This window comes from Corapipo altera, unplaced genomic scaffold (genome assembly GCF_003945725.1).
Source record: "Corapipo altera isolate COAL_440 unplaced genomic scaffold, ASM394572v1 55, whole genome shotgun sequence".
In the NCBI taxonomy this organism is placed as follows: Eukaryota; Metazoa; Chordata; class Aves; order Passeriformes; family Pipridae; genus Corapipo; species Corapipo altera.
In genome coordinates this window covers 1,655,011-1,676,729 of record NW_020884882.1, presented here as the reverse complement: position 1 = coordinate 1,676,729, position 21,719 = coordinate 1,655,011, and the positions used below count along the sequence as shown (strand labels likewise).

Genomic DNA, 21,719 nt, shown 5'->3' with positions numbered 1-21,719 from the left:
TACAGTAAAACAGGGTATTCACTATTTATTATTTCTCTTTTAAATATTATTACCAATAAAAATCTCTCTTGAGCAGAGCTCATTTTGGCTGTTACTGGGAATAAAGCACAAGTATTCTACACAATCAAATACAATAATCTGATACAGGTATATATGTACAGAAATACTCATAATCAGAGTGTTTAATTTAAAAAACCCAACAGCATAGGAAGTTGAAGGAGTTGTATGTATAGACTGAAAACCTTGAGGCATTTCCTTTCAAACGACAAGTTTTTTAACATTTTGACGGCACAAAATTAAGGATACCTTGCATGAATCTACCACAGCTACAAGGAACTGCCTAAAAAGAAAGCAGATATTAAAGTGATGCAAAGATACCACCAGTTCCCTCCACCTCCTGTTTTTAAGGGAATTAATTTCTACACAATCCACACGTGTAACAATTTCCTCAGCAACATCTATTCACTCCAAAAGATTAAATCTCAGGGTTTATCTCTAAGGCATAACTAAACTGCTGTACAAAGCACTGTGACTGCCCAGGATTCTCAAATCTTGGATTGACAAAGTCCCACCTCACAAAGTCATTTGCACAAATAATAAACTGGAAAAGGCCAACAGATTAGTAAAGGCAGATGTGCTTTCTTAAAATACTCATTGGAAAGAAAAAAAAAAACAAAAACACAAAACCAAACCCAAACCCATTAAAAATACAGCACTTTTCATGAGAGAGGAGACAAAGTGGTACCCAACCTCACAGCCATGAAACAGTCAATTACTCCATGAAGTGAAAGTTACAGGGACCTAAATGTAAACCAAAACAGATCCATCCAAACATGTCAAAGTCTCCGGAAGGACACTGATAAAAGGCCTCAGAGTCAGTTCCTCTGTGCAAAAGCCTATAAACAAGAAAGATAATATTTTCTTGTCCCTTTTCCTCTTTGTCAAAGTTCAGGCTGTGAACCGCTCTCCAAGAGAGGGAAGGAAGTCTCTGGGAAAACAAAGTCTATGAAGTGCCAGTGGTACAGTGGTACAAAGCTTAACAGCTTTGCTTCCAGTTTTAAGAGCAGCAAAATAAAGTATTGAGGTGTTAGAAATCCCTGAGCCCCTAGAAATTTTAGGGGAAAACACAGCTCTTCAAAGCCAGTTTGAAGGGTTCTTCACTCGAAACACCTAGTTCGAGTTTTGAACAGATTTTCAGTATAAGCAGTGAATTAAGAGTTGCAAAAGACAAATCAGGATCTGTACACAAAGGCTCTGTGTGCAGCCTCAGGTCCTCCTGTTCTGCGAAGAACTGTGCTAAAACAGGCTTTTCTACCCATTCCAGACAGAAATGTACCAACTAACACGATCCCACGAGTTTTTTTTTTTCCTTCTGCTGCTAGGGTCAGTCACACAAATTTAACCTGCTCACGGAACATTTGTCTTCTGGTAATGTAACAATAAACCTGTACTGGAGCAAAACCAAGGGCTGGGAAGTCACCATGAAGAGATCTGCAACACACTTAAATAGTTGCTTCACGGATTACACCAACAGCTACTTCTAAATTAAATCCTACTGCCTACAGGGGTTTGTAATAGATCTTCTCACCGAGCAGCAAACCAGATCAACACAACATGCACAAGGGATGTTTCCTCCCACTGCCAAGCAGTCAGTGTGCCAGCCTGGTATCACTTGCATTCTTACTCAAATTTTTACCCAAATTTCCTCAAAGAAAGTACAACACTAGCAAACTTGCCTTTACTGGAGCCCTCTGTCCAGTTTAACATGCACACCTCACTTGTTATTCCCATCGCTCTGTGCACCACTATCTAGTGGGAGCCATAAAGCAGAAACCAAGGGAATTATCCCAATCAAACAAGTGGCAAACCTGCTCTGATCAGGTGCCAGGCTAACTGGGAGCGCTTTTCCTCCACAGATACCAGACAGACAGATGCCCTGCACACCAAAAGGAGGAATACCACTGATCCAAATGATCCCAAATACTCTGCTTTTACATAATGTCACAGCCCTGTAAACACTACACAGCACATGGTGCTACAGCACATACCACCCATTAGAGCTTGTCTTTAACAAGAAGATGAATGTTCACAATCTAAAATTCAGGGCACTAAAAAATGTTTGATGTTCTGGTTTAGATGGCCACCATGCAGTCCAGTATCACCTACACAGGTGGCACTTAGTGACAAACACACCTGTGTATTTGGAAGCAGAAGCCAAAGGTACCTGTGCTGGCCAAAACAGATGTTAACAGCTAAATGACAGGACTAAAACCAAAAGCAAAAAAAAGCAGATATCTTGCTTTTTATGTACCTCAGTGTAGCATCCTCAACAACACACATAAGACTCAGAACAGCAGACATAGGTTTATTTTCTTCCTTATGATCCTGTTTGTTCATTAGCTCAATAAAAAGTCAAGACCAGAACAAAATGCCATGTTCTGAGGATGTATCAAATACTCAAAATAATTTAAAAAATTAATTATCTTTCACTTTATCTGACTAAGCCACAGCCTTCTCAACAAAGTGTTGCCAACACTCACTGCAGGTGGGGAGGAATATTCATTCTAGTGACAGTATTTTAAAATGTCAATGTCTCATGAATTACATTTTCCCCTGAAGAAATGTAAGCAAGTTTACAATGAGGAAGTGGACTGATAAAAACACCCAAGCATACATATATCTGACACAAATGCTACATATATCAGTTTCCCAGTGGCACAATGCTCAGTTCCCCTCTTCACATCACCACTAACTCACTTTATACGAAAAACAATTTACAGACCAAAAGCAGTTCCAGAGGTGAAAGTTGCATAGCCAAGGCAGACTCCTAAGGTCAACTTTCTCTCTATTCCTTATTGCTGGATTGCCTGGCTTACCACCAGAAATATCTCTACACAATCCAGTCTCCAGAAAACAAGCTCATTTTTTAATACTGCTTCACATATGTAGCTCCTAAGGGTTTCCAACAGCCCCAACCTGTGGATATGCCATCAACTCTAATTTTGCTAGAGGAACACACACTCGGAACGGCAAACCAAAACTGAGGAGTTGCATCCCATCAGCTGCTAAAGATGCTCTAAGACTTTAGTCAGTTTTTTCTTTAAAATAGGTGTTTGTAATATACACATGTAAGACTGCATGATTATAAACAGCACCACCAAAAATAAATGCACATTGTATTCCCTCACCTAGAAGGAACATAGGAAAAACACACTCAAAATATCAATCAGTGAGGGAAAACAGCCAAATGGTGAAGTGCATTACAATGAAGTGTTGCAACCGAAGCAAAGTCATTATCCCAGCTTAGAATTTCTTATATTAGTGAGGAACACAGCAAGGTGCAGCTCAAATGTAAAATTATGACTGTCTACCCTTCTGAAGTTTAAGGCTTAACTAACAGTCAAGGAAAGAAGAAATTACATGCTTATTTCTTACCCCTTAGACTCTATTGTGAAATAATGCAAATAGAAAAGAAGATTGTGAAACCAAACTGGGACATGGAACAATCTCGATCAGCTGTGCTGCATTTCATCAGCCCTCAAAACTCTCATGATCTTGTGAAATCAGAGACAAGAGCTGGTATTTTTCAAGTTCACCTACTAGCAAACATATTATCAGGTGTCCCTTCCTTTCACATAAAATTAGATTTTGTTTATTCCTTATCTGTGTTAAATTTTTGAAGTCAGCTTTTAAGGACAGATACTTTTTGTATGAAGCTGTTGTGGTTAATGATGTGAAGGGTACCAAGGATTCTTGCTGTTTCTACAGCCTTCAATTCAAGGCCTGTCCTCCAAAATCCTTGTACTATTTAGAGGCTCATACAAAAATATCTTTGACTATTTGCCAACACAACCACCCTTCCAAATAAGGTCAGCCCTACATGTTTTCCCCATCACTTATCCAATTTAACTACTGCTAATCCATTGTCTCCTTTTGATCAATGATGACAACCAGTCACTTTGCTTTGCATCCCACAGGGATGACTTCCCCATCCTGCTGCTCCTCCTGAACAGCATCTCCTCCCTATATCTAAGAAGGGCATTATCTTCCAATTTATCCCTCTTCTTTTTGTCCAAACCACCAGTTTATAACATCACCTTGGCCACAACTGATTCAGAACTCATATTTGTCCTCTAGCCATCCATGCCACCAGCTGATCCTGTCGTCCACTTCCTTGGACTAACCCTTTGCTTCCTACAGCTTTGATGCCAACAGTGACAGTCTCATCACACATCCTGATTCTCAGGCTGTGCTGGGTGCTGTCCTTACCTCATTCCCTCTCCATCTTCAGTTCCTAGGGTTGGGAGCACAAATACACACAAGCAGCCTGTGCTCAAAGGGTAGAGCTCCTTAGAGCAGAGATAATAATTTGATACTTTTTTTTGGACCTAACATACATTCCTTCTGCTGTACAAACAACAAATGACAATTATTAGAATGACCAAACTCCAGCAGCTGTAGGGAAACAAAGCCCTTAACTGTAGAGGGGGTGAAAAATGTTTAACCACAGGAAATTCACTATTTATAAACATCCTCTTCTAGATTCTCAAAACAACTTTCACTACAGAATACTTTCCTATTTATTTTTTTTCTATGTCCATATGTGTAGTCCACTGCTTGATTCAGAGCTCGAAGCAGTCTGACACTCGATGCCAAGAGCTTTAATGCAACCTATTTTCAGACAAAACTTACCAAGAAAGACCACAAAAGGCAAGTGGCAGTTATTAATAAAAATATGCACTTCTACTGCCCACTAGTCTGACTTTGAAAGGTCATTAGAACAGTTACCCTCGCTGGACTGGTGTCACCAGCTGTAAAAGCTGTCTGCTCAGTAGGCTGCACACGGACACAACAACTCCTCCAAGACCTTGTAATGCACAGACTAAAAGAACTGGCTCCTCAAAGCCCCACGACAGCTAAACCCTGGCACAGCTCACCAGATTTCTTCTTCCGCAGTTGCTACAACTTTTAGAAAATCACACTAAAATCAGCTAAAATGTGTAAGTCCCTCTGAAGATGGATCTGCTGAGCACTCAACTGGAAGTGTGTGTGATTCTGCTCACTGACCTTCTAGAAAGATAAAGACTAAAGGTGGTGCAGACAAAGGCCATCAGCATGAACGAGAAAATAAAAAACACAACCAAAGGAGACTGAGAGAGTTCATCTTGTTTAGCAGAGAAACTCAGAAGACAGAGTGACAAACTTCACTTCTTCCACTGGAAAGCTACACTTGAGGACAACGAATCCACTTCAACCTGGAGCTCGTATTTTTGGAACATTGCCATTTGACAGAGTTACCTGTAGCAGCAGAGATCTGGAACTGGTCAACCCAACACTGCCCCACATCACCCAGCCTGGACAGTCCATCCCCAGCTGTCACAGCACAGCTACAGCACCCACAGGTCACACTCACCAGAACACAGGGCAATGCAAGATACATGGAAATCTGAGGATAAAGGACTCTGCAACACACTTGCATGGGGAAAATTACGAAGTGTTCTCAGTTTCTTGAAACAAGACAGATGGTTTTATCTAGAAAGAGTAAGTTCTGCTCCTCTCCAGGCTGTTTGTAATTCTTATGTATCACAAATGAATGCAGACATGTTACGGTTAGAGCTGCAAGAGCAAATGTGTGCAAAACGATTAAAAAAAAATAAATTCCGTATCTGTTTTTCTAGCAAAAGGATTTTTAAATCATAATGGATCTTAGGCATTAAAATTATAGAATGCTACAGAACCCACACAGGTAGTTGAAATTTCTTTCAAGTTATAGCCGAGAGAAGCTAAATAATTCTGCCAAGACAACTCTGTAGATCACCAGATTACACAGGACCAATACACAATTTTGTTCTTGGGGTTTCCTTTTTTGTAAAACAGTGCCTGTGCTAAGCTCTAACAAATGTTACTCTGTTTGGAAAACAGATGCCACATTAAGGCTAAAATTAAGCCTGCTCCTTAGCATGTTTACAAAAGCACTTATACACATTTTCTGACCCTTTTCCTATTTCAGCACTCATCTCCTCTTAACCCAACCGTGTTTCAGATGCTGGAGTAATTTAGTTCCCACAGAAACACATGCCTGCTTGCCTAGCACACAGCAAGAAAGTCTGGGGGTTTCTTCCTTTATTTTAAGCAAGGGCTAGGCCAAAGCAAGAGCTGAGAGAGAGCCAAAGCTGCAGCCCATGGACTCCTGCCACACAGGCAGAGCCTCAGCTCTGTCAGCGCAGCCTCTTTGCATCACAAATAAAAACAATTCCACACGACAAAGCCCCTTCTGTCCGCAAAACTGCCGTGTACTGGACCTCAGTTACTTAAGTAACTGGACCTTACTTAAGTAAGGGGGGGAGAAAGAAAGAAAGAAAGAGGAAAAGAAACAACCTGCGAGGCAAAGTTTGTTAATGAACTATGGTTTACAAACGCCACAGCCAAAGACTCAGGAGAGGCTGATGACTTGGTTGGCTGCACCTCAAAATATGGGAAGTCATTAACTCATAGAACAGATGGGCTGATACAGCATTGGCCTTGAAAGAGAAAAAAAAAAACAAACACGAAAACAAAAAACCAACAACCAAAACAAGAACACAGTGACATTTTTAGGCCTCTCTCCAGGAAGAATACACTCTGAAGAATATAAACGCTCCCTGGAACCACAGCGCCTAAGAAACAACCGAAAGAGCAACAAAAGCTACTAGAGAAGATTTGCTTCCCATCCAGCTGAGCTTCCCTTTCCTTCCGCTGGGCACAGATCCAGGGATCCGACCCTCCACGGGGGGGGTGGGGACCGCGACAGACCCCGGCGGGTCACCGACCCCTCTGCGACTGAGCCGCGGGGAGGGCGCGGGGCCGGGGGAGCCGCGGGCGAGCAGCCCCGGGGAGGGGTCTCGGCGGGTCCCCGCTCCCCCGCCGCCCTCCTCCCCGGGGGTGTCCCGCTGGCAGCCGCGCCCCCCGCCCCGCTCACCGCCGCGCTGGGCGCTGTGCCCCGCGGGCAGCCCGTTGTCGTAGGGCTCCCACGTCTTCTGCAGCGGGTTCTGCGTGAGCTCCCGCGCCGCCGGTGCCGCCGCCATCCTCGGCCGCTCCCGGCTCCCTCTGCAGTGGCGGCGGGCGGGGCGCGCCGGGGCCGCCCCCGGGGCAGGGCGAGGGGGGGGAGCCGCAGCCCCGCGGGGTCCCCCGAGGGACGGGCAGCGCCGGCACCCCCGGGTTTGGGGCAGCGGGTTTGGGGCAGCGGGAAGGACCCGGCGGTGCTGCGAGCAGGTGGCTGCTCTCCCGGCTGCTGCACCGCTGTGGCTGCAGAGGACACCGCGCTGCCTCAGAAAAGCCCTTTTTATTTTTTTTTGTTTGTTTGCTTTCCTCCCCCCCCCCCCCCCTTTTTTTTTTTTTTTTTTTAAAATAGCACGCCCAGGGAGCATGCAATGCATGTTTTAAAGTCGTGCCTCGAATGATACGGGTTTTTTTCCAATCGAACGCTGTTTAGGCCGGAAGTCCAAATTGACAGCGATGCGGAAAAAAACATAAATAAACCATAGGTTTCTCACACACCAGTTTAGCTATCCAAAAAAAAAAAAAAAAAAAAAAAAAGCTACTGACAAATGGCCCCGGAAAACTCCCGTGCTGCAGTGAGAGCAGTGGTTTGGCTAAACGCGACACCCAGCTGTCACCTTTCCACATCACCTTTATCAGCTTTACAGCTGATAAAGGGAGGGGAAATCCACTTCATTCGACTGGGCTGAGCAAAAAGTCCTAAGAAAGCTCAGTATTTCGTTATTACATATATCTCAAGGTATTTTACAGCAGACAAATGCAATGCACTGAAAATATGGCAGTGAGGTGCAATAGACCTTTTCATGATTAATCACTCCATTATTATGACACTGGTCTAAACACAAGTGAAGGCCAGTATAAACCTTTTTTTAATACTAACCAGATTCTGAGCACCTGAGGATCATTTTCAGTTTTTCTGTTCTATTACAAGCTAAAATGTACCTTTCTAAATAACAAAAAGCCAGTTTTCAGAGGCATTTGGCAAGACAGCCCCAGGAGAATCAGCACTGTTTTTCCAAAACCATGTTTGCTTGACCTGCCCTTCCCTCTGTTCAGAGTTTTTTCCTTCTCTCCAAGACTGATTAGAGTTTTTCCACTGTAGGTTCCTGCACTATATTTTTATCCGAGATCTTTTTCCTGATTTTATTTGGAGTTGACAGCTGAAGCAGGGATTGGCAGAGGGGTTAGGGGAGCTACATTACGAGGGTCAGAAGAGTAGGAGCAGAGTGAGGGAATTTTTGAATGCTTAAAAGCTTCTTGATTTCTTCTGTTGGGTATGTATTCAATTCGAACAGTTGCCAAAAGAGGTATGAGCAGGAACAGTTCAATCTGTGTTCCAGGTTAATCCCAGAAGCCTGTCTCCTGTGCACGCACAGGATGTTGCAACAAGCAGATGACAGACTCCAGGGTAGAGTCCAGCACTGGGATGTACCCCCCTCACCCTGCTGGTCCCAGCAAGGCATGCCAGCACCAGGATCCTCCAGCTTTCCTAACACTGCCTCCAGTAAAGCCAGGCGAGTCCACAACAGATGTAATATTACCAGAAAGGAGAGATTAACAGGAATGCCAGTTTATAAACCACACTTCTCAGGCTTGTGTCACATTAAGTAGAAAACATATGAAATCCTTCCAGTCTCCAGAAACAAAGTTTGTACTTCCTTCCTGCAAATCCACGCCCTGCACTAAAACTGAAACTCCACTCACACACCTGCCTTGCAGCCAGAACACTGGCCTGATGTTGTTCATACAAGAATAGCATTTCCCTGAGGTCCACAAGGTGAATGACCTCATTTCTAAGTCTCTCCTCAAAGCACCAGGCACACTGTCAGTGAATTCTCTTCTCACTCAGGCAGATTTAAACCAGTGGCACCTGTACAAAACTTTAGTAAGAGTTTGTCCAGGTGTCTGCAATGACATTAGAGGTGTGCATGGACACCTGCTAGGCCTTGTTTTTATGAGGTAAAGATTTCAGCTTGGCTGATGACAAGCTTATGTGATTCTGTTGTAGGTCAAACTTATCCGAGGGTTAGTTGGTTTATGGCTTGTTTTTGTAACCTCAGTGCAGTGATGGGCCATCTGACCAAGGATGCAGAGAAAGCAAATACAGAAATCTTGTGCAATTCCTGAGGTCTCGTTTCAAAGCATGGCCTACAAGGACACTACATTCAATTCCTGGAAAAAGACAGAACAAAAACATTGCTCATTACATTCCAAATAAATGACAGAAATCACCTTCTGCACAATCTTGTTGTATCAGACCACGTCCTAACGCAAAGGCTTGAGGAGTGAAGCAGGTGAAGAGCTGGAGACCCAGCTTTGTTTGCTACAAGGGAAACCACAAACAAGCCTTTATTCCTGGGAAGGCTTTTACACAAAGCTTCTGCTCCCAGGGCCATGCCAAGAAGAAAGCTTTCCTGAGAAACCACCTCTCTGCAGAGGTAAAAAACATCGAGGGAAAAGGCAGTCTTGGAAAATGAACTGCTGCACAGAAATAATGTGTTGGAGCCAAGTGACAGAGTTACTCTCTGGAAACAACTGACTGACAAGACAAGAAACTCGGAGTTTAATGCATACAGCGAGTGGTAATTATTTAGAGACTGAACCAAGGCTTCTGCATGATCCTACAGAAACCCTACTTGTATCTGTAAATACACAGTGTCACACGATAGCCATATAACCCAAGTTTCACAATATGCCCAAGTTACTTCCATTTATCGCATTTCCCTAGTAAAGACATCACTTTATAGTCTGACAGCACATAAAACATCCATAAACCACCCAACATCTCTGCCTCCTGTCTTTCCACCATCGCTCTGGCAGCACACATTCGCCACTTGGAACAAGGGAAAGAAGACTTTCCAGTCTTCCAGGTGCCCATGCCCCCACCACACCGAGAAGAGAAACCCATTCACAAGCCCATTCACAGAGCAGAGGATCCAGGAGAGCTCAGTGATCCAAGAGAGCTCAGTGATCCAAGAGGGATCCGTGACACCGCTAAGGGACACGTGGGCACAGCACCAGAGGCGGGTCAGCATCAAGTGGGGGGTTCTGCAGAACTTGAGCGTTGCGGCGGCTGTTCCCCATCACCGAGCACATCCGCGGGTGCCGCGGGAGGCCGCGCTTGGCCCGGGGACACCCCGCGGGAATTCGGGAACACCGCGCGGATCCCGCAGTTCCCGGGATCGGCGCCAGGCGGAGCCCCGGCCCCTCCCGCGGGCGCTCCGGCGGCGGGCGCCCCCCGGCGGCGGCTGCGGGAACTGCACCGCCCCCGGCACCGCCCCGGGACACGGGAGAGGGACACGGGATACGGGAGAGGGACACGGGAGAGGGGACACAGGACAGGGGACACAGGACAGGGGACGCGGTGCTGGCTGTGCCCGTGCTGGGGCAGCAGGTGCTGCCGCGGGGTGAGAACCGGTCGAGCCGCAGCACATGGTTTCCAGTTCTCCGGGAAAAATGAGGTAATTCCCTGTTATATTTCAGAAACGTACAGCCCAGCGACGCTGGGAACACTGCGACAGGAGATAGCAAAGCCCCACAGAAGTAAAATCCACTGGGACTTGGCTTTTAAGCACCCAACGTTAAAGAAAATTACAGGGAAGAAAAGTTCATCTACGGATCCTTAGTTATTTCCTCAAACAAATGGAAAAAAATATTGGGGGGGGGGAAGGGAGGGTAGTCCACATTCACTCCAAAATATGCCCATTCCTTTCTAGATATTAATCACCAACAAATTATATTTCAGCATTAACCTACTACTTCAATTTCTCTAAAGCAATTCTCCTTCCACTACATCATGAGGTATATTTTTTCATGCCCACATTCTCATCTGCTTACTTAGAGAAAACCAATAGTATCTGACCTCTACATACACAACTGGGAATAAATAGCTGGGAAAAACCTAAACCCAAACACTCTCTACTGCAACTGGCAGGTTACTGCTCCAGTTAGAAGTGACAAACAGGAACTAGTTTAAATGATCCCATCTTAAAACTGGTATCTACATTTTCTACATATGGCAATAGTGAGAGGAGGAGAGATCAGAGGTAGAGTCCTTACCCCCCCTTAAGAAGGTGCAGAGACAGGTCTGTGTGTTCCCCAGCTTACAGCTGCTCCAAAGGACATGAGCCACACAGCACAGCACCAGTTTTGTTTCAGCACAATTTTAAGGAGGCACAGAGGAACACAGCATTTACAAAAATCATTACATATGGCTGCTATTCAAGAAATACAGACACACCAGCACAGCCTTCAGCATACACATATACCTTATATATCCAGCTTTGACACCCAGCCAATGCTCCCCAGTTTCACATGGATTAGCTGGCTCTGACCAGCTAACTGGCAACCTGCTACACTGCACCACAGTGTGTGTATAAAGCAGACAGGATAATTCCTATTGAGCTTATAACTGATTTTATCTTTTAATGGAAAAAAAAAAGAAGAAAAAAGGTATGTCAGGTATACCTTCAGCAGGCTCGTGGCAGTCCTTCATTGGCCAAAATCTGTGCAGCTGGAAGCATCACCCGAGGACAGCAGCAACAGCTATCTAATATATACAAGGCTGTTACAACACTGCAAGCCAATGAGAGGAGTCAGTGACCAAACACACAACTATGCTTCACCCTTTTTGTTCACAAGAAGCAACACTCCAACGTTTCAAAACTGGGTTTCAGGTGGAATGGGAGTGATTTCTCCCCACACACCTGATGTGGGGCACAGTGATGATGGTTTTGTTATGACCAAGTATTTGTTCGGGTGCTCTTACCTGGTGAAAAGACTGCAGCAGCACCCAGTTTCTACTGTAATGACCAAAACTATTGCAGAGCAGCTGGGACACTTAGCCTGTTCCATCACATCCCATATTACACTGATACCTCAGCAGGGGACAGACTGTTCCCTCCCCCAGGTAATTCCCATATTCCTGAAGTACAGATCAAGCCCAGCAGGTTTTTCCTCCCTGTGGAAGAGAAGTGCCTAACAACCTGCCTAAAACACAATGCCCTTCTGCTGGGTATGTTATGACCTTTGTAAGACAAGTACTAACCCAACCTGGACCTTCAATTGCCAAGGAAACCCAGAGATAAAGGAAGCTGCACCAAAAAAGGGTGCCTCTCTTTCTCCCCGGGCTATTCCCAAGCTCCTGATGATGACACAGACTGCCTTGGGAACAGTCATCCTGCAGGAGAGATCCCTCACGAGTTAAAAGCTTCTCACACAGCTTCCCACAGAGGGCAGAATAAGTTCCTTTCCATAAAGAGCTCAGCAAGCACAATGAGCAATCCAGGAAGAGATGTGATAATGTATTAGCAGAGTGACGTACTTTGGTTCATACCTTCTCAATTCAGTTTCTCAGGACTTTTTGTTATGTCAACTTCTTAAATGAAGACTTCCCATGTCCTCCACACTGCCTATGGTTCTCTCCTCAATAATCTTTTTTGTTTTCCCAGAGTCTAATGTCCCAGGAGTCAACCCAGCAAAAATGACAAATAGCCCACTAAGTCCCCAAAAGCTTCAAGCATCTCACATGACAAGTTCAGCAGGTTCCCCATACCATTTCCACAGGTTCTTCCTTTTGGGACTTGATTCCAAACCAAATGAAATCACAAGGACCAGGCCTTGTGATACATGGCCCTAGCACTTACTCCATTTCTTCTGAGCAACAACTAAGTTCTATTACTGGCACCATCCACCTCATATCTTATTTCCTATCACTGCCTAAAGGGAAAAAATTCCAGGTGTCTTGAAGTAGACTGCTACCTCAAAGAGAAGCAAAGCCATTAAGAATTCAGAACTAAAAAAAAGAATCTGCCTTCAGCAATACAGACCTTCAGAAGTTACTTTATAAGAGTTCATCTTACTACTAGACTTCCTGGCTACAGATCAATCTATCAAAGAGATTGATAAAAAAGCCATATGTAATCATGCTCTAAAATAGAATGAGCTACACTACTAAGAACAAGAGATCTCTTCAGTGCTTATTGAGGAATAGATTTAAACAACACCCAAGGTCCCACACAGAAAAAGTCGTAATAAATATATACACTAGAAAGATTCCTTAAGCTGAAACAAAATATTCCTTAGCATGGATAAGGAAAATAACTCATCCAAACAGAAAAGGTGTAAGGTAAATCAGCAAGAAAACAAGCTCCCATCTAGTCTAACAATCACCAACACATCTTATACAAGGGAAGATCTGTCAGGGTCCAGGCACTCAGAAGCATCACATCATGCTGATTTGGCTGGAGAGACAGTTAATTCCCACACTAATTTGCATTTATTGTATTTTCTTCATCACCTACTGGAACATCATGATAGTTATTCATCCTGCATGCAAAGCAGTGATGTATCCCTTACAGAAGTGTTCATGTGTGGCTCCATTCCAGCACAGTTCTGCGTTTTCCAAACCATGACGACCCAACGATCAGGAAACAAACACTAGCTATACAAAGGTTTTATTGTAAGAATTGTACCAATAAAGTCTTGGACAGGTTCCTACAGAACCCACGTGCTGCACTGTAGGCATATAAAACCTATCAGACAATCTCAGATTGCTTTGGGATATACAGGTTATCAGCAGAATATCATCTCACCCACACATGGATTTCACGAGAATCCCAGGGCAAACACTGAGATTCACAGACACAGGAGTGTCAACAAAAGAAAAAAATACACCTTGCTACACTGTCACTCTGTTTTGTTACCTTTATGTGAACCATTCTTGAAAGCATGGCCAATCAGAGTACTTCTATTATTTCTAAGTATATAAATGTGTTAGTTTAGATGCTATCACATTTCAGAAGAAATAACTGCTCTATTTTAAATGTGGGAGAAACCCAATGTCTGGAGATAAACCCCATCAATGAGATGAGGTTGTTCTCATGCAAGGAAGTTTCCTGTGTTAAGTGTAGCACAAGGCATAGATTTAAGTTTGATCTGCATTAACTGTATTCATTAAAACTGAAGGACAAATCACTAAATCTACACTTCCAGTTCAAGCAGTCACCTCCCATCATTACCTCTGTGAGAACATTTTAATTATTTCTCTGAAAAATAGGCAAGATCCTCAAGTGGTGCTTACAGGTATTGCTTAAAACTATTTCCATCATCACAAAGTTGAGCAACATTTTAAATCTTCCTGTTATGATGCAACATAAAGGAAAGATAGCATCCATTATTCATGTTTTCTGAGTGCAACCCAGTGTTAAAAAGCCCTTTGTAGATAAACCCTCTTACTGTATACCAGGGACTCCAAGCTATTTACATGAGAGGGCATGTGCTCCTAAGAAGTGCAGAAAGAGGACATCAAAATACACGAAATTTGTACAGATTGCCTATTTACATTCACAGGTCTAGAGGTTAACTGAAAATACCCAGTTTCCAAGATAGCAAGCCTACTGAGGACGGACATTCCTACACATTGTTCTGGTAGTATCTGACGTTGTTACTACAGCAACAGCACGTACAGCCTTGCACAACCCCTGGACGGCTGGTGGGTGTACCCTGATACACTCTCCTCTTCCTTGGAAGTGGCATGCAGCAGCAAGTCCACTTCTCCACTTCAGTTACCTGATATCCATGATATAACCACGGAAAACCAAGCCTTGATAAATTTGTGCTACTTGAAAGAGAAGGAAAAGCAAAACCATACCTGCATCCACTAGGATGTCTGTCTTTGTGCCTCCTGAACTTGCTTATAAGCAATCTCTGCTGAGCAGCCTGAAAGTGTCTCTATCACCTCAAAGCTCTCTACTCCTTTTTCAGTCACATAAGAATATTAGAAAACCTTCTCAATTCCAAGTTGGGGTTTGCTGTTATGAGTAGGAGTGTAGTTAAAAGGAGCACAAGGAAAGGACTGACAATTTTAAGTAAAACAGACAACCCATATCCAGGCTGACAGGCTTATGAATTATGCTCAGCTACTTTAATATTAGACATTTGAACATTCATGATGTATACATATCCTTTCTCCTGTCATTCAGCTGGGTTGCTATGAATCCCACTTGCTCATAACAGCTAGATCTAGGCTGTTTAATTAAAACAAAAATAATGACAAAATAAGGGCAGCTGCATTCTCAGAGTGGAACTAAAACACTTCACGCCACCTTTAAAACCAAATGCTATCAACTGACTTCAGAAGTACAACTCCTCAAGACAGCCACTTTGAAGAAAAACATCTGTAAAAACTTATTACATGAATTAGGGAAGTTGTCTGATGAGATGAAAAAGGAGAAATATATTGACAATAAAGAGTACACAAAATTTGCATGCGATTCAAATGCACAAAGTAAACCAAATTAATTTTTAAAGAATCATGAAGGCTTTGGGACAGACCTACCTATCAGATGGCAGATAAGGAGATAAGATAGGAGAAAAGAGAGCTTCGGAAGCACCACCTGGGGTTTGGGGTGTGAAATATTGAATGATTGATGGAGAAATCAAAGAGAAAAAGGCAAGGAGGAAAACAGCCGCCGGGCTGGGTGACAAACCCTCGGAGGTGCAGAGTGCATCTGTGAGTCATCAGCACATCACAGAAGCTGAAGCCATGTGAAGGCCTGGAAAAGGGCACAGGGAGACAAGAGCAAGACAAGGTCAAACTGCAGGAGGAGGAGGAAACACCAGACCAGGAGGGGGGAAGAGCACCACGGAAGAAAGAACAACACTTTGTTAGAAGCAGCAGCGACTGTGCAGAGGGTAGAACAAGAGCAAAACAGGGGTCTGCAAGCATTTCAGAGACATAAATAATATGTAAATATACCAAAGCACCCAAAATGGCCTCGGAACAGGCAAGGCTGAGGGAGAGGTGGTACAACCTCATGTTGAAAAGCGGCCTAGACGTGGCTCAGAGTTAGAATAAAAAAAAAAAGTGGGACAGGACTTAAAGGTCCAACAGATGATGGTACTCCAGCCTACATTACCATACGGGACACGTAGGCCATTAAGGGAAAAGTCCATGGCAATGGAAGCAAGAGCAAAGGGTAACGGGCCCAAAGTCCTCTGTGGTTAGACTCGGTTTCATGGTGCCCCGTAGGCAACGGAGACAGAAAAGTGGGTTTTTTGATTGAAAGAATAAATCCCTCTGGAAAGCCAGCATGGAAAACTGACACTGACACGAGGAGGAAAAAAACCTCACGGCATATGTGATGCCAGCTGCCACTGGAAATATTCTTAAGCTTATGAAAAAGGAGTGTATTCATCCAAATAAAAATACAAGCAAACTAGAGCAAGGCTTCTCAGAAGTTAGCAATTACAGGATTTACAGACTTACAAATTAATCTTAATTTGGCAAACTGCGATGATGTCAGGTAGGCTAAAACATAGCACTGAAGAGGAAAAAAAAATACAGGCCAGACATACAGAGATCCAAATCACAGTGAATCTCAGCTTTCAGAGCCTCCAGGGCAGATATCTCATTTTCTGTGTATTTTGCAAGTACAGCTAGATGGCTTATCAGCTTCCTGAGACTAACAGGATCAATATGCAAATGAGGAAGCTTAATAAGGATAACAAAATTACAACAGCCAAAATAATCAAATTTATGCAGTGCAGACAGGCTAAACAGGACAAATGCTACAAAAGAAACTCTTGCAAGGGGAAACATTTACCAAGTGAGAGTGGCCAGCACAAAGTTAGTAAAGAAACCTTCTATTTAAAAAAAAACAAACCAAAAGCAAACCAAACCCAACAAGCACTCCACCTGAATTCTCTTTATATTTTGAAAAAAAAAACAAAACACTTTTTTTCAGCACAAGTGTCCCCAGAGAAAATACATTATAAAAAATTATTCAGGTGCACAGAAGGCCACACTCCATTACATACAGCGTAAGGGCACCAGAATGTATAAAAACACATTCAAAATTTTAAATATAAATTGAAAGCAAAACATATAAGGGACATAAAAATAGAAAGCTAAACAAAAGAATCAGAAGCAAATGAGCACGCTGGGCCTCACACTCACCACCTCCAGTCAAACACCAGCTGTCCAGGCTTGCTGGCTCCAGCCACCCCATGCTGGGTTGGTCTGTATCCTCCTCGGGGCTCCCCCTCACCACCAAGGACATCTGAACTCACAGACCAACTTGAACCTTATTTCACACAGGACAGAGGTCTCAAAACCATAAGTTTCCTACATTTTAGTAAAAGCTGATTACAAAGAGTGAAGAGATGCCCTGCCATCAGTCCCAGTACCCACAGTGCTTTGACCTGTCCCATCAGACACAAGACTGACACCAGACGAGCACAAATCCATTGAACTGGCCCAGCCCAGGGAAGAAAAATCAGTTACAACCCCAAGACATAAACCCATGGGAGACATCACGTCCAGAGCTGCTTGGAGTTTTAAGCTCCCCTATTCTAACCCCCAAATGGAGCATTCCTCAGGGTAAAAAAGAAGCTGCTAGATCAATCTCCTACCAAAAATGACTAAACTACTTCAGCTCCAACAGGGCTGCTTGCTTCCTCTACAGCAAGGGCTGTTCCCCCTCCTCCTTCGTCCCTCTCACAAGCCATCTGACATTTTTTAATTGCAAGAGGTCATGAACCCCTGAAATCTCCTCATTGTTTTGGGGAAACCAGTTTTATGTTGGCAGCAGGAAAAAACGACAAAGCTTCTTTATTTTTCCCCTCCCCTCCTTAATGCAGAAGGTAAATGCTGCACAGCTTCGTGCTCAGGAATATCCACATGGCTCCCACGAACAACAAATGTTGTTTGTTATTAACCAACATCAGTTAAGATTTCCAGGGACATATCACCATAAAAGAACACATAAAAGGAAGAAACAGCCAGCCTTAAACCCAAATATTGTTGTGGCAGTGATCCCTGGTCAGAAGCAGTTTCAGATGCATTAAAACAGGTCGTGTTTGTTGTGCTTCTTGATTAGCTTATGTCAAATGGGGGAGGGGGGTGTAGTCATATAGAAGCTTTTGGCTATAAATAAATAACCCAAAATATTTTGTTCTTTGTATCCTTTGACTTAAACTACACACTGACAAACTGTACCCAATGCAGACAGGAGGATTTCTTGCTGCTTAGGGAAACCTCCCTATTTAGGCACCCAAAACATATGCAGGACCAAACTGTGCCTCTGCAGTGCCAGCACAGACTGAGCCAGCTCACAGAGTCTGCTGCTGTTTGCACATGGAGGAATCACTCACGTGTGAATCCACTTCCAAACACGCAACACCACAAGTGGCTCTTCCAAGCAAGGCAGAAATAGCACGTCTAAGTCATTTTTAGGTATCTCTCTAGTGACATGTACCAATCCCACAACAGATCCGTGGCTGGCGGGGGTGTGTTGTAACTCTTGTTTAGAGCGGAACAGCTGCTGGGGAGCCTGGATCCCACAGCTCTCCTGGCAATTCCCGGTGCCAAGGCACAACATGTGTGAAGCCAGCTCAACACAGACAAAGACAGGACAGCATGCAGATAGAGAAGAAAATCTGAAAAAATAACTACTGAGGTATGAGTTAGGTCAACTTCAGCTCAACTTCAGAGTCAAAATCAGAAGGAAGAACCTAAAACCACTTTATTTACCCTCTTTTTTTGCCCTTTTCTACCTTTTTCTACTCATGCATGGCCTGTAAACATGATAGTAACATACTGAATCATCTGGAAACTAATGCCATACAGGCATTTCAGATATCCAAGCACTGGAATTATATTGAAACACAGAATTTAGGGCTGTAACAGGCAAATTATTTCCACCAGTGCACTCATGACAAACCCATCCCATTTTATTAATAAAACATTGCAAAACATGCTTTTTATCCATCACACGGATAAAAGTCAGTTCTAATTAAGAGACTCATCATTTGTACTCCTGGCAGTTACATACTTAAAGGCTTCAGGATTAATTCCAGTGCATTACTTCAGACCCTTAGATGTCACAGACATCAACATCCAGAAGAACCCCCCAGCCAACAGCTTCTCAAACGAGGGATAAGTTTTGACATAGTCAAAACATAATCCTAAAGGCACTTACAACTGCACTGTTACCACAGCAAAGGTAAGTTTACACATTTTATGCAAACCCTCCAGTTATTTCTTCTGCTTGCATGGACACGAATTCACAGACCCACAACATGACAGGGATTGTGGAGAAGAGAAGGCTCTGGGAGACATTAGGCACCTGCCAGTGCCTAAAGGGGCTACAAGAAAGCTGGAGAGGGACTTTTGACAAGGTCATGGAGTGGTAGGACAAGGGGGAATGGCTTTAAACTGACAGAGGGCAGGGTTAGATGGGATATAAGGAATAAATTCTTCCCTGTGAGGGTGGTGATGCAGTGGCACAGGTTGCCCAGAGAAGCTGTGGCTGCCCCATCGCTGGAAGTGGTCAAGGCCAGGCTGGATGGGGCACAGAGCAACCTGATCTAGGGGTCCCTGCCCCTGGCAGGGGGGCTGGAATGAGATGATCTTTAAGGTCCCTTCCAACCCAAACCATTCCATGATTTTACTTAACACAGTGCACACAGCAACCACCCGACAGCTCCAAGGTCAGTACCTCGCCCGGTAATGCATTAAATACGCCTGGAGATTAGTATTCATAATTAGTGTGTGATTACAATATTTAGGGCCAGGTTTTGGCAGGCACCCAAGAACAGGCCTGGTTATTAACCACCCTGGCCCCACGTGGTACCTTGTGGGAGCGCTCCAGGCCAGAGCTCCCCCCGAACTCTGCCCGACCAAATCATGCCTGAAATCAACCCACCACCTCTGGAAATAACAACCTGTGTGAAGCAGCACGGGACTCTCTCCCTCATCCTCACTTTGAGAGCCTGATAAAACTCAAGTAAAATCAGGAATTGACCTAAATTACTTCATTTTAGCCGTTGGAGAGCCCAACTAGGCAGACTAGGGAGTTTAGAGTTCATTATTCTCTTTTACTCCCTTCTACAATTTAATTACTTAACCTCTTACGGTGTCAGAGACTGTGAGCCAAGAGCTGTGCCTGTGCAAAAAGGTTAACAGACTAATTATTTCACTTAAAATGGGAAAAAATGTCTTCTGGGGAAAACCAGAGCAGACCCAAGGAACCCTGCACTTCTCAGGCTCATGTCTGGTGCTTCCTCAGTTGTATTTGAGAATTTTTACCCTTTCTACTACATTGGCCTCGTGACTCTTCCAAAGAAGCTGCCCCACCCAGGGTGTGGGGACACAAGCTGTGTAATTCAGTAAATTAAAGCAAACAAATAAAAAAAAAAGAACCAACCAAAACATATGGAGCGGGAAGATGGGAATACTCCACTAGGTCATTTCTTTCAGAAGAAAGCTGAAGCTTTCCCCAAGTACATGATGTTTGCCAGCACAAAGTCTAATATTTCCATTTATCTCAAAGAAAAATCTGTGGACATCACACGCAGAGGTTAAGCCCCAAGGAAACCATGCAAGTTCAGTGAGCAATTCAGAACACATCCGTAGTGCTTCATCAGCAATTAAATACCATCCACAAGTTGGATTTACCAAATCTCTTACTCACAAGAGCAGAAGGAACATTGACGCAATCAAAATGAGAAAAATACTGGTGTAACCAAACTGATTTTTTTTTTTTTAAATTAGACGGATGACACAAAAAAAAAAAAAAAGTGTTACAATCACTCAATAACGTCCTACTAGTGGTAAGGGTTATATTTATGAATCAGTACATTTTCATAACAAAATGTCATATTTCATAGCAGATCCTTCCTTCAAATGACCTCAAAAAAGTTCTGAAACAAAATCCTCACCAAAACGCTCTCAGCTTTGGGTCCTCATCCTGCATAACTATCCCTACAGGAATGCCCTCATTAGATGATGCAGCGATTTAAAAGGACTGGCATCTTATGTAAATGGATGTTATTGCTTTTAATTGCAGACATAATTATGGGAGTGCCTCACAACTGAGTAAGGCCACATTAAGCAAACTTACTGGAAACTTCGCAAACTGCTCCGCAACACTTTGGACGAGCACCAGGAGTCTCACAACGGGTATTTATTCAGTCCCATCTTCAGCTCTCTGCAGAAGACTACAAAATCAATTGACCCTAATTGATCACACCAAGTTCTACTTAGTTTAGTCTGGTTTTGCCTCATATGAACTAGTTTCTCTTGACACTTGTCAATATAAAACATTTAATTCAGAATTAACGTCTTCAAAGATTTAAAAATCCTTAAGAGTCTTCACGTTTCTTCAGTATTAACGTGGTTTTTTTTTTACACTCCAAAGAGCCACACAAGCACCATGAGACCTGCTACAGAGGTCCCATGAGCCAGGCTATGAGGTGTTGACAAGGAGGAGCGAGGGCAGGATCCACTTCAGTAGCTACCCTGGCACAGTCAACAAATCCCTGCTCATGGGAGATGCCAGCGCAAGCACCGTGCAAAGGACCCAAGGAACAGTGGAGGGTTTATAGTTCAGTCACGAGTAAGCAATAGCCCATCGCTGCATTTCCACAGCTGAATCAGAGTCCTCCCTCTTAGCCTGAGGTTGAAGCCACCAACCTCACCGAAATCCATTTCCATGCCCTGGGTTGGAGTCAGGCATGGACAAAGTACACACTGCCTACTACAAGGCCAGCAGAAGCAAAGTGATGGCTGTAAACAAGAGCAATCCTCTGAGTCACCGGGGCAGGAGCCACAGCCACTCTACACCCAGTGACACCAAGTTTTCTACGGTACCAGGGAGTTCAGGGTGCCAGGCCAAGGC

At 43.8% G+C, this 21,719-nt stretch overlaps 1 protein-coding gene across 7 annotated transcripts in view; it reads right to left on the bottom strand.

The window, feature by feature from the left end:
* LOC113945659 (6-phosphofructo-2-kinase/fructose-2,6-bisphosphatase 4) overlaps window positions 1–21,719 on the bottom strand; it is a 56,995-nt gene that overhangs the window by 28,899 nt on the left and 6,377 nt on the right. For 3 of the 7 annotated variants that reach the window (XM_027640074.1, XM_027640073.1, XM_027640075.1), the window contains exon 1: window positions 6,959–7,101. The exons of 2 other annotated variants lie outside the window; for them this stretch is intronic. In XM_027640074.1, coding sequence (XP_027495875.1) covers window positions 6,959–7,064 — 106 coding nt within the window. In that variant the 5' untranslated portion in view covers window positions 7,065–7,101. Of the gene's footprint in view, window positions 1–306; window positions 329–6,958; window positions 7,102–15,796; window positions 15,893–21,719 lie in introns of those variants that run through there. 2 more of the 7 variants (XM_027640079.1, XM_027640078.1) reach the window with 2 other exon arrangements.